The sequence below is a fragment of the Haliotis asinina genome, chromosome 2 (assembly GCF_037392515.1).
Source record: "Haliotis asinina isolate JCU_RB_2024 chromosome 2, JCU_Hal_asi_v2, whole genome shotgun sequence".
NCBI lineage: Eukaryota > Metazoa > Mollusca > Gastropoda > Lepetellida > Haliotidae > Haliotis > Haliotis asinina.
In genome coordinates this window covers 94,110,905-94,125,514 of record NC_090281.1, presented here as the reverse complement: position 1 = coordinate 94,125,514, position 14,610 = coordinate 94,110,905, and the positions used below count along the sequence as shown (strand labels likewise).

The window sequence follows — 14,610 nt, the reverse complement described above, 5'->3', positions numbered from 1 at the left end:
GGGGACCTGGCTAAACGTGTGCAGGACTGATTAGGTGGCTCAGTCCAGAATGCCACAATGTTAATATTTGCACACAATTTTCTGCTGTTTGACTTGGAACCGCTGGCTCCTCTCGCCCAATCGGCGTCCCATCACCGGCGAGTTCTGCTCAATGAACTTGGAAACTGACATAATCTAGACAGGACTGGCAGCATTTTGGGCAGCTTTGTACAAGTTCTACAAATATCCAATTACTTCCTTCATCCAAGCTATCTCGATGGTGCATGTGTGGATATTCGTACTCATCTTCATATGTGGTATTATCCCCAAGGGCCAAAATTCATCACAAAAAGTACCCATTGGTAAGTACACAGTGATTTCAGTTCTTAGTTCTTAGTAGAAAAGAACACGCTTGTTCTGTCGGCGAACACCTGGTGTCATGGCACATTTTCAGTGATTCATTCACGATATTGTATCTAATGTTTGCCTTCCTGTGCCAGCGGATAATCGAGACTGAATATTTTCTGATGTTTATTTATTACACACTCTTCAATTGTTTTACGCCATCAAGTTATGGTTTATACGAGCGTCGTGTACCTTACAATGCTTTCCATGGATATCTGATCTGGATATGAATGATGTTCCTATCGGTTGTAAATAGAGGCATCACATTATGTGCAAGTTAACACGAATTCTAAATACAGCCTTGTTTCTTTGCCTTCTTCAGTAACTGTAAAAATGCTGTGTATGATCAATTTATGTATGCAAAATATAGGTGTATAAGAAAGTTTTAAGGATAACATTCAATGTATGATACACTGAAATTAGATTTCCTTCACCGGTATGAGCTGGGAACATTAATGTTGTGTCAATGTTAAGTTAATATGGAGGTCATATGTTGAATATTTTAGAGATCTTAACAATTTAGTGTATGATAAATAGGAATCATATTTCCTTTGTCAGGATTAACGGAGATAATATGATATGTCAATATTATGTTAAACTCGAGATTGTGTACTGATTATTGTGCAAAGCTTAACGTTCAGAGTATGATAAACACGAATCATATTTCCTTCGTCATTATTAACGAGAAATGTATATTGTGTGTCAATATTAAGTTTGTCTAAAGACTGTTTACTGAATATTGTATATAGCTTAACATTCAGGGCCTGACACGCATCATTTAAATTACCTCCGTCAACATTAACACGGAAATTCGATATCTCCATAATCAGCTTTATATAGAGATTATTTATTTAATGTACGTATTTAGAGACTTTATCATTTATTGTATGATGCATATAAATCGGTCTACCTTTGTCAGGATTATTTACAAAATGTATTGCCTGATTATTGTTATCTACAGACTATCTGTTGCATGTCAACATGTTAACATTCACTGTGGATACAGACTCTCTAGATTCAAATGGAATCTGATAGTGTCTTGTCATGACGCTGCTTTATTAATAGCTGTATTGCTTTATTGTTTACGCCATGCATTTCAACCCTAGTTTATGGTATCAGTTCTGACATATTTGATTATCCACTCAGCGGAGTGTGTCATTCGTGATGGAATTTGTGTATAATTGATGGTATCATTGATATATTGGATTTTCTTCAATATTTATTTTTCTATTAGTGCTGAATTATCCAATATGGGTGTAATTTTTATTGTGGGAATCCTGTTGGCTACAATAATGTCTATGAATGATTAATGGCGTCATTGTCATATTGAATTTTCCCTATTATTTACTTTTGCTATTAGTAGTGAATGATCTGATCTGGAATGTATTTGTCGTGGAAGACGGCATCTGGGTGTAAATCATGTCTGTAAATACTTAATGACATTGTTGCCATGTTGATGTGACTTTAACCGACCACAACCAGACCATAATCACAAGACACATTTTCTAGCCGCATTGCCCGTGTCTCCGATGTCTCATGTCTCCTTCGTCTTGGACATTAGTTATTTTCACATAAGGGAATCAATTGTTAGAATATGCTGCATACACGCAAGACCAAGTCAGTAAACCTAAACACGTGACATAGAAACATGTATTTCATTCCCATTCAATACATGCAATATAGGTCACGTGTAGGTACTCTGTGTTATAAATAGACAACATGATGAAGATACTGTTTCCCAGCTGAGGCCATACCACCAGTGTCACTAAGATAACAAACATTCATTCATGTCGTAGACTCTACTTCTACTTTATTGTCCGTGCGTGTTTATGTGAACTGATTGTGAAATGATTGTGAGATGATTTCTAGTGAGTGAGTGAGTGAGTGTGTAAAGTTACAGATTAAGAGGTATTGGAGCAATATCAGAAGGAGCATAAAATAGGTTTCACTTCAGGTTTTAGGCAACTCCTGCGAATGGTGGAAATACCGGTACTGAATCACATACTTCGCCTTTTTGGAAACACCCAGTATCATCACTTATTGTCAGTGGTTCATTCATGTGATTGTCATATCTATGTTGCATTGATGCCAAACAGAATTTGTTTCTGAAGATAGTCAAGACCACGTATTGACCTTCAATGTTCTATACATTTCCCTTCAGTGCAAGATGACATTGGGTCCCCTACATGGCGACCTTAACCTCACGGGTAAACAGCGCCCCTTTGTCCATACTAGAGACAATATTCACGGTATTGACACAGGAGAACATTAAGCAACAACTTATGCACATTAATGACAGGGCGTCTCGTGGGTTTAACTCTGTTCTATTTATATACAAATATGGTGGTGAATACATCGATATCCTCTCGATCAGTCTCACGCCGGTACTGAAATATCGACGTCTATATTTGCAAGCACAGCATTTGGAAAGGCATATTCAACCAGTTTCTCAGGTCCATGCAAATTACTAGGTACTCACTTTGGGATAATTTTTTCATGATGAGATGAGGTAGCCGAATGGGCAATATGCCACCCTTTCAATCAAATGACTCGGGTTTAATTCTTGTGGTGTACATTTCACTTAGGTATCAGATGTGTTGTAGTCCAACACGCGACAGAACCAGTCTGTGACCTTTTGTTTAGAGAAAAATACATATTATGAGTGCAACGGTCGTGACTGGACTAGCACCATGGATTTAACATTTTAAACAGTCATACACGGACACGCATATATACATAACAAAGCTCTGTGTAGGACCCGTTTCAAAACATTATGTGCTTTCAGTACTACTTGACGTATATCTCAGAAAAATTGGATGTCCATTTAGATTCTGTTACTTTGTTGATTGTGTGACATTGTACTCGTTGTTCATACTCTCAGTCCTGTTTTGACTGCAACGTATTCGAATATGTACATGCTTCTTAAATGATGTATTACATAAAGATGACAGCGTTATGAAACAATACAGATACAAGATCACCTCTGAACCTGTGAATCACGTCCATGAAAAAGCAGGTAGATAAGTTACGTAAAACCTAGACTGGATCCATTTCGTGTGTGACAGCTCTTATGTGTCTTTCTATTACACCTGAAAAACAACAAGTCTTTCGCTGAGCTGACAATTTCATTTACAACGAAAGTGTCAGCAAGGCCAGCACAAAAGCTTAGTATATATGCAAAGGAAAGTTAGTAAATCTTTTCCACAATAGCATGACAATCGGAAAAGTAAAGTCGATTATACGATATCAACAGTATGATTATGAATCACTAGTGACATAATGATATAGGAAATATGTCTATACCTTCAAAAATGCAAAAGCAGCCGTAGGCTGATAGCAGGCGTTAACGTGAGCGAATCCTACTCGATCTTTCACGTGATGTTTGGTACTAATGTATGCAACATGATTCTTACAAATTACTAAGACTTGAATGTTGAAACCTGGTCACGCAAACAAATGTTCAAATGATTGATAATCTGATTATTTGAACATATGAATAATCCACTGTGTGCAAAACTCGTTTCCATAATTCATCCTGTAATTTAACACAGTATTACGTAGCTATACCAATTCTAATATGGGTCGTTACTCCAGTGCAGCGTGCATAGTCTGAACATCGTGTGTACTTTAAGTCTGCCTTGTCAGTTACGACGTGAGAGTTATAATGTTCCTCCATCCGACTTTATGCTTCTATGGATATTATGGCTGGCTGTTTAGTAAGCCGAAACGAATGAAAAAGAAGCCTCCCTCGCAACTTTAAAAATCTACATCAAACGAATTCGGTCTATCCTATAATTATTCAGAACCAAACCAGAACCAAATGGTGAGCCCACACGTTTACAAAACTAGTCACTCCGCAGTTTGAATACAACCAGGGCTGACTCACACAGTCATTAAACTTAGTCAAAAGGCGTGAACCAAGGCGAGAGCTTTGTCTTTAACAACCACGGTGTGAAAAACTGGAGTACACGATAAAAGAAATTTTCCTCTTCACCACTTACGATAGTTCGGGACATATCTGGTGAGATGGTGTTTTGAAAACACACGCTCTTGGGACTGTATAATCTTCTTAGGGGTCCATTCGACAATGAATTATTCAGACTTGAATCCAGAAGTCTGGTGTGCTTCGTTACGAGCGATTTGACCTTGATAAGAGGATCTGCCTCCAGGTACCACCTCCTAAATAGGCTAATTGTCAAACCTTCATGGTATTTCAATTTAGTTTTAAAATGTAGTTTCATGTATAGATATTCTCTCAATAGGAATTATTATTTCATATATAATCAATAGGAGCTTGTGACTCTAGGGAAACAAAGTAATTGTTTTTGTAAAGTTGCTTTTTCTGAGGTTTCTCCAGAGTTTAAAAGTGAATTGGTGGTTTCACATGTGTCATGTTTGGATACGGTAATAACCGCTCAGAAACAATGAAAGCAGTTACTGCAATAGCTGTACAGACTCAACACTAGTCCCGGAAGAAATATTCTGAAAGCTTTCCTTCTTAAAGATGCGTTGTTTCATACGGCGTGTTTACATTGGCAACGGGCTTCTCTCCATGGTACACAGGCTGTGCTTGTATCGACGTCAGATAATCCAACTAGTTCAACTGCAGATCCAGGCTGGCAATAACTGTTCACCTGATTCTGTTTAACCGCTGCTGTGTTTTTCAGATTAATAATAAGCGACTAAGCCACCATATCCATAACCACAGGAAAGTCCAGTGAGCAAACTCCGAGCATGTCACAAGGATGTGCATCAAAGTCAAATCGTAATAATGCCATATGTAAGCGTCCCTTTCCCAAACATTGACTGCCAGCATAAACTCATGCCAAGGCAAGTCAAGTCGTCACCTGAAAAAAGGATCGAACGAATCATATCACAGTAGTTCAGCTCAAAAGGCCATGCCACGAAGAGAAGACACCAGGTGTCATACACTAACATGTAATGTAAGCCACTGCTACAGCTGTACCACTAATCGAGTGTGATACACGAACCAATGTGAATAAAAGCAATGGCGGAATACATTTGATGGTTACAGAAAACATGTCCCTTCGCACGTACCCAAACAGTAAGTAATACTGTATAGTCTCGGGGAAACACAATTTGTTAACTTCTCTGCCTTGGTTCTACATCTGACATCTACACAGCACGGTCCAACTCACATGCCATTGCAAGGTACCGTCACAAAATACCATCTCGCAACTGAATACTACCAACGTATCAATAGTTCATGTCACAAACTTTACACATCACGTTTGTACCTGTGTGTTCTGTCGTGATGCCAAGTCCGAGTGGCATGCAGTCACAGATAGGTCTCCAGTAACCTATGGTAGTGATGGAGTACCTTTGAATACCTTTGAAAAGATTCCGTATCTTCAGGACCCCATTATCTTTTGTAAACTGTCGGTCGTCGTGTGACTTGAATATGAAGATTTCACGTTTGGAAGCCAGAACAGATAGGTCTTCTGTAAGCTGTCTGTCGTCATGTGACTTGAATATGAAGATTTCATGTTTGGAAGCCAAAACAGATAGGTCTTCTGTAAACTGTCGGTCGTCATGTGACTTGAATATGATGATCTCACGTTTGGAAGCCAAAACAGATAGGTCTTCTGTAAACTGTCGGTCGTCATGTGACGTGAATATGATGATCTCACGTTTGGAAGCCAAAACAGATAGGTCTTCTGTAAACTGTCGGTCGTCATGTGACTTGAATATGAAGATTTCACGTTTGGAAGCCAAAACAGGTAGGTCTTCTGTAAACTGTTGGTCGTCATGTGACTTGAATATGATGATCTCACGTTTGGAAGCCAAAACAGATAGGTCTTCTGTAAACTGTTGGTCATCATGTGACTTGAATATGATGATCTCACGTTTGGAATCCAGAACATGCCCATGGAAATGCCCAGTTAGAACAAGTCCTAAGCGTTACGTGGTAATCTTATAAATGGTTTTGTTTGCAAAGTTTCCTTCTTGATGGGTCTTCATTCATCCCCAACCTCACCCCTTGAGGCGAGTAGATTGGTCGAGTAATTTAGGTCATATTTATCTGACCAAGATGGAGTTTGTGGTTAATCCACATGCTGGTTCATCCACACTAGCACGTCATTCTCTACCTGCATATGGCAAAAACGACAAATCTCTAATGTTCCAGCAGTCCGTGATTTGGGAAAAGAGATACAAGGTATTATGACATATGTGCATTTTGAAAGATACTCTAAAGAACAGTTAGGCTCAGTAAATGTGGTACAGATATGACATGAGGTATCAGGTCACACAAATACCTTGCACAGATGTTTTTCTATGAACTGTTTTGTATTTACCTACAAAGCCAGGTTACTAATTGTAATGGTACGGACTCTGTTACTGCCTGACAAGCGAGTATTAGCTGCAATGTATCTCTTACCACATTATACTATACACCTTCAGTGTGTAATTTGAAGATCATACGTCTAGTTATGGGCTTGTTGCTGATCTGTTTCAGCAGGAATTGAAACTTGTGCTTCGATTGAATGAAAGTCAATGATTAATGATCCGTTATAGTTTAAATAACGGTCAAATATCCAATTTCATTCCTCTCATTTACCAACCGAAATCAGAATAATACGAGACACGTGAAACGGCTTAATTCATATCACAGCACAAACCATCACTGGTTCATACTGATTCGTGAACATTTGTTCATGATAGGATGGGGATTATACAATGCGTGTTTACGTGATATTTTTCATGATTATTGAAATGTGAACATTTTCCCACATGGTATTAATATATGGAATCGAAACCAGAGAATGGCATTCGAATGTTTTAATGACAGAACGTCGCAGCCAGCCCTTTATCGCGTTCAGTGTATGAAGGTAATATAGGTGGCTCTAAATGAAGCTTCTTGATGGTGGCCGTGGCTATATCTCATGTTTTAAATGCTAGTTTGAATCGGATGCTTTCATTCTTTGAATTTCGTTTATTAAAGTTCAACAAGTAAGCCACACGACGATTCCTATGAGTGTAATTAGCTCGGAGGACGAGGATTTAATAGTTCTTGGATGGTAGTCAGGTATGTATCTGCCTAAATAACGAGGTATACACATGCAACTATGACTGAATGAGAGGTTTCAACAGATGCTGTGATTGATGTACACTTAAAGGTCACATATACTCTAATAGGGTTCAAACTCCAAATCACTTGCTGACATCGTTATAAATGAAACCCCGTCATTAAAAATGCTCATTTCGATCTGTAATTACCTTAAATCGACCTTTTTGTCAACAGTGCAAAATTCTCAGCCGCAAACGAAATTTCAACCAATCAGAATGGCGCGTCTCCGTGACGTAAAAGTGGGTGTAGAAATGAGGGTCTGTGCAGTATTCATCTACATTTCAGGGGTTGAACTATTTCGTTTACAGGTTTGTACAAACCTGAAATCGCGAAAGCTGATGAGAAAAATGAAAGGTATAAGTTCTCACAATCTAGTATCATTTAGTTTTGTCTCCTGATTTGCCTAGTTTTCGAGTTACAACCCTTGTTTTCATAGACGATTCTGTCAAAATCACTCGGTTGTAATCCGTATCTGTTGGTATAAACCTACACATTATTTGTCATCATTCACTTGATGCACAGTTAATGAATTTATATCTTGTATAATTAGTGGTAACGCCACTTAGATTACCCGACAAAGGCCCCCATTTGGCATTTCTTTTGTCTGGATCGATCAAAGGATTAACCGATAACACGCTGATTGATTAATTAGTTTTATGGGGATTTAAATGGGGGATTTGTCAAAAGGTAGTGTTTATATATGTACATTTACTAATCTATACTGAATACACTATGTCGTGTCTGTGTCTATGTAAAACAACGCCCTTCTTTCAAAGGTTATACCGCCAATACATTGATTGATTGCTCATTACTGGCTAACTAAATAACTTTTTAAAAAGAATGACACACATTATGCAGTTAGTTGGGTATCTTGGGTAACCAATGAAACTATACAGCAATGTGAAAAACAGGAAACGATAATCACGTTTTCGTATATTCGACTGTTAAAAGACACATCACTTGGGAAATCTGCAGATGAATTATATATCACTTGTTTTTTGGGATATTGATAGATACATTCCTCGAAGAAGGTAATAGCCTGACATTGCTTTAATTTTAATATTTGCATTTTTGTTTTTAACGCGTTGTCGTAACTTTCAACAGAACCATTGTTTTCGCAGATCGTTTCTTTTTATTAAGTTTCAAAATACATGGTTATAAAGTAATTAGGATTATGAGACCAAGTATGAAGACGTATATTGACATGTGTCTACATACAGGTGAGAGAATGTTACAAACCAAGTAAATTTAGCAAGTGAAGAAATTTATCGTGCAGTATTTTCACTTCGACCCCGACCTCGCTTAGGTTATGTCACAGGTTGTGTCATGCAATCTCCTTTTGGTAATGATTCAAATACATATTTATGTAGTTTCGATTTTCTAACTTGATGAGAACAAACCATACATAATCTCATTAATTCAAATGGATTTGACTTCAGGATTTTCAAAAATGGCGGCGCCCGGTCTTGGGATGAATGCTATTTAAATCACCAACTTACAAAAGGACAATTACTTTCTACTGGTAGTAAAATATGTATTTTCTTGATGGACATTAGGAGTTTACCTAACATTGCTTATAACATAACAATTTCACTCTTGGAATCGGTCAATATAAGGGGTCAATATAATATTACTTACGATACTCACTTCGACCACAACCTCGTTTCCGAGGAAGAAAGCGTTTTATCCATGCAAAATCCTTTTGGTCAGTAATGTGTAGTAAGCAGTTTTGATTTTATAAACTCGATGAAACTCCATTTTCTATCCTGGAAGCGTGGTAGGGTTCGAACCATCCGATTTAGTATATACCACAGGGTTCCACAAAGCTCACTTCGCACACACTAACAACCAATTTAAGCACAAACTACGGAGTCTGGTGGAAATCTGTGGGTAGTGACACCATCACCCGACCCCAAGGAACAATTGACGGCACCACAACAATTCAGCATGTCTTGGGTGACGTCGAGAAATCAGCAAAATGACGAGCTTCCTACACATTTTCTATACATTTAACTGGAAACCGTTCCTTTTGTGACGTCACTGTAGGGCTCTGGTGACAGAGTTACGTAACCTGTCTGCGGTTTCGTTTGCGGGCGAGAGAGAAGCAGACGGCTTTTTAGCAACTTTTAAGCGCTTGGTATTAATTAACCACAAGTTTTTTTTAAAAGAAAATGGTGTTTCGTTTATGACTAACCAGAAGTCTTTCATATACAGTGATAAAAAGAGTACCAAAAAATTGAGTTTAGTGGTCCTTTAAATGTCTCCACGAGTGTTTATATACAAACAGAAATTACAAAGCCCTTTCCACATCTGTCGGAAATGTGTTTGTTTGCTGTCACATTCAGCAGTATTACAGCTGCCCGGCACGGTCTGTACACAATCGAGTCGGGACCAGACAATCCAGTGATTGACAGCATGAGATACATGTTCATGAATCATGATCAAATAGTGATGATACAAGGTGTTCTCTAAAAACCGAGCCTCTGCAGCCTTAATTGTGTTAGCCTTCTTGAATGCATGCAAAGGTGATTGTTCATAGAAAAAAAAGCATCGAGAGGGATAGCATCAAAGTTTGACATGTCTACGATGCAACATTTTTGAAGTCTTACTAAGGTCTCGAATGTTGTTCCTTTATTTTAGAGTTTCTGTGCAAGCGTTGTATGGCGTTCTTTTAAATGTCAAATGTACCTAAAAGGTTGTGAAATTAAACACAACACACTAGAACTGTTAAGATATTGCTCAAGATGAAAGGAAAGTTGGCTATTGGAAAGCTGAAATCATCCAATTTGCCACAGAACCTTGTGGGGAGTTTTTGTCACTCCACAATTTGTATGCATAAAAGTGAATATGAATCACATAAATTTACATGTGAATCAATGTGGACTCTCTTACTTGTCTTCTTAAATTCAAATTGAGGGAGCTAAATCAGCGGCAATTTAATGGATGTTAAACGATATGACAACATCGATATACCCGAAGGATAAGTTAAACTTGTGGGACAAATTACTTTGTACTGTTGGTGCCAATTCATATATATAGGGAAATAGATCCGCAAGGAAGGGAAGAATATATGTGACCATGGGGATGTCAACTTGTTTTCTCTATGTTTCACCCTAAAATCTTTCAAAGATATTGTCAGTGGGGAAGTCCAGCATATTGCTTTCATTTGTGAGAAATTGTCCTCAACCGTCAAAGATACAAATGCGGTATTTCCTTGTTTACAAATGTTTGCAAATGTGCACAAATGCATCGTAGTATTTTCCTTACCTTTGTCACGGAAGGTAGTGGTAAAAAACGTTGAACAATCCAATGTTTCGACAGAACTGAACTCCGTTTCTGAGATTCGACTAGTCTCAAATACATTATGTGAATATTATGAAAGCCCTTCATTGATGGTATTAAGGATTATGAAGGATTATTAAGGATTATGTTAAGGATTATGTTAAGGATTATTAATGATTATGGTTAATCGCTGAGAGTGAGATTTGCTGGAACACTTGTTGGACTCAGTAATATACATATCTTTGGATTTAAATGCAGTACTGAAGAGGAATGGACACGCCTTCATGTATTACAGTGAAGTCAAACAATGATAACACCTAGAAATCATGTCTTTTTCAGACTCCTTTAGTTATATGTAATAAAATATATATAATCTCACACACATCTCTCTGTGTGTGTGGTTCGAAACGTTAATGACTCTACAAAAACAACACCTCCCAATTCAGATATGTTCACGTACAAGGATAGCATGTTCATTTTGAAAGAATGCATATAGATGTAACAGTTGTTACTGTATGACGAGAGTATCTTCGTATTAAGTGAGAAATGTTCCTGCGCATGTTCATATAAAAGGGGCGTGCCTTCATTGCACAAATAGGGCACCTGGCTGTAAGAGGGGCTCTAAAAATCTGTATGTTCAAGAATGGCTATATCATTCACATAAATGCAATTTTTCGCTAATGACATCCAATCATACATATTTCTATTGAAACGGCAGAAGTGGATAAACTTGAGTACAGAACAGTCAAAATGCTTTTGGTATTTGAGGGTTTGCACATTGAAAAGCGATTGTCAGCAGTATGAGTCTTGAGTCCTATGGCCCGAAGCTTTGCCCATGGCACGTAGACGCCAAAGGGGCATCTTCGTGTTCAAGCGCGGACGTTCATGACCAATGAGTCTACTTTCATGTACAAAAGAACATGTTCATATACAAAGAGGGTACGTTCATGTGCAAAAGGACATGGTCATATAACAAAAGACATTTTATATCCAAAAGGGCGTGTGTAGTGACAAAGACGGCATGTTCATGTTCAAACGGAGCATGTTCGTGATCAAAGAGGGCAGTTTCAAATGCGACAAGGTCATTTGTATGTAAAGAGGGCATGTTTATTAACAAGGAAGGCAACGAGAGCATGCTCATTTAGGGGCATGTTCATGAAAAAGAGAACATGTTCCAATACAAAGAAGGCTTGTTCATTTACAAAGAGGACATGTTCATTTACACAGAGATCATGTCTAAAGGGGACAAGTTCACGTACACATACGTCTTCATCTACACTGGCCAATGCTGAAATGAAAACACTTCAAATTGAGACATTCTGACATGTTTCGTGACTTATGCCTATTAAGAACATTTAAAAAACGCAGCAACCAAGTATAACACAGGAATAAGATTTATGGGCTATGCGGTCACATGCATAAGCTGCCCTGATTGACCAATTACTGTCTATTACATTTATGCAGGACATTTCTCATGGATGCTGTGGTTCGGAAATTTAATGACTCCTGGCGCCTTCTATGCATTTTTCTCGGCTTACTTCTTATCACATCATGTCGTTAAACATACCTACTTATGCAGTGTGGTACTACCAAGATATTCTGGTAAACTCACAAGAACCGTATGCAGTGACGTAGCATGACGCCGGAAAAAGGAAATGACACGAAAAGCTTACTGTTATTTGAAAATAGATGGAGATGGTCCAAAGTCCATACCGACATTGTCAGGTCTGAGGTTTAACCAGACGGCGGTTTTTAGTGGGTGGATTCTTTCACAGGATTTAGCACAGGACAGAAGTTGATATGAACGTACTCTTTGAGTGTGCCGTGGAATATTTACATAGCTGAGTCTGTATTTACAATGTTCACAAACGCACTGAGGTAATACAGTGAGACCCAGTAATGAGGACCCTCCTTCTCCAAGCCATTAATTACTGACAGGACTAACTAAAGGTATGTGTGTGTGTGTGTGTGTGTGTGTGTGTGTGTGTGTGTGTGTGTGTGTGTGTGTGTGTGTGTGTGTGTGTCTGTGTATGTGCGTGCGTTTGTCTGTGTGACTGTTCGTGTGTGTCTCTATACTCTGTGTGTTGGCGGATTAAAGCACACATTCTCACGTATTAGCACAGCTGGGTACACCAGACATCGGCATCGAACATTGTACTAACGGGAATAGAACCCGGATTCGTATGGACCACCGAACTACTCATTTGCCGAAGGGTCAACTTAATATGAATGAGATGAATGAAGAATCCAAAATGCGGTTAACTATGTTTCTCACAGATTTCATGCTTTTCAAATATCTTTTCTCTATACCGATGGGCCCTGCGTCCAGAAAAGGTCCCGTGTAGTCTAGTTTGGTGGTTAAAGGCGCTATATATACGTGGTGATGAGGCTTGGTGCGTTTGTTGGCTGCATATTATACTTCCACGGCGTTGATCGTGGATGACTATCAATCGTTGCTTTGTCTGATCCAGTGTCGGATACAGTGTGTTCCATGTAGCTTCAATATTGCTGAATGCTTTGTTTAACAACGTAAAAGCTAATGTCATGAATTCTAGGTTGATTCTGATGCAGCTTCCACCAACATCCTGATAGGCAGGATGATATGAACAGGTTGTGTCGTTCATGTTATCCATCTGCCCGAATGCAACTGAATTGGTGTCTACCCTAACACCGCAATTTAACCTCAAGGGACTTTGAAACCCAATACTGTTGAGGTATGGAATCTATCCAATCTACTCACTGGCATTTTATTGGCAACTGCGAACGATGAGTGTCGAAAAGGTCTGGGTCAAATAGACAGATCTCAAACCACTGCAAACTATTGGCCACCTTGAAATGGAAGAGACTCAGGAAGAGCAGGAGGCATGGCCATGTTTCATCCTGTAAGAGACAAACGTTGTCCACGTCAGTGGCAATGAGGTTGCTGACAAGACGAGATCGATCTGTGTGACTTTATTGCTCGCAAACATTAACGGTTCCATCATTAGTTCCTTGTGCACATATCAGAAGTCATGAATCCTTGTCAGACCGATAAGAGGACGTGACAGTTCGTCTTGTTCCAGCAATCGATTCAGGACCTCACCAAACTTCTTCACGGAAAATTTCCCATTCCATGTTCCAATATCTTCTCAAAGAAGTTAAATATTTGCCAGACTCTCTCAGAGAGGATGTCCTCATTTCTTTGACTTGAACACAGCTGATGTTAGAATATTCTGCTTTACGGGTGGCCGTCCTACCAAGAGTACTTCCTTCAAGTTGTCATATTCTGTCAACATTGAAAGGTTAAGAATCAAAGCGCGCCTATCACTATCGCATTTGTTAGACTTTTTTATGAAACGCAGCTGAAGATCTAAAAGCACAATTCGCTTGACACATGGAGGACCCGCGTTCGATTTGCCACATAGTTGCAATGTGAAGAGTTACAAGAGTGTCCCACGCTGTGATAGCGATAGAATATTGCAAAATGGGTTCGGGCGACATGCTTATCCTGTTTCGCAAACGCCTGGTGTCATCGTTGATTTTCTGTTGTCCATTCATATACTTTTTGCTGCTACTTTCCTTTTATACCAAACGGAATTGTTTCTGATGATAGTCATGACCGAATATTCTCTGGCGCTGACGATCTATATTTGTACTACACCGAATCCCTCTAAAGCCACACTTGTAACATGAAAACCACCTAAGAGGAAGGAAAGTAGCATCAGCGCTAATCTACGTCCAACGGGCTCATGTACTATACTGAAATTGGATATCACACAGAAAGAAGGGCGCATGTGACGTTTTGTTCCCATGGCTGAATGTACACCACTTGTAAGCTGATTAAATCGTGAAAAATATCTTGGTGGCACATATTT

General features: G+C 38.8%; 1 protein-coding gene across 1 annotated transcript in view; it reads left to right on the top strand.

The window, feature by feature from the left end:
- The first annotated feature begins 256 nt into the window (after window positions 1-256).
- The window catches only part of LOC137273038 (glutamate receptor 3-like), a 45,543-nt gene continuing 31,189 nt past the window's right edge, over window positions 257-14,610 (top strand). Inside the window, exon 1 of the mRNA XM_067805478.1 lies at window positions 257-341. Coding sequence (XP_067661579.1) covers window positions 257-341 — 85 coding nt within the window. The remainder of the gene's footprint in view (window positions 342-14,610) is intronic.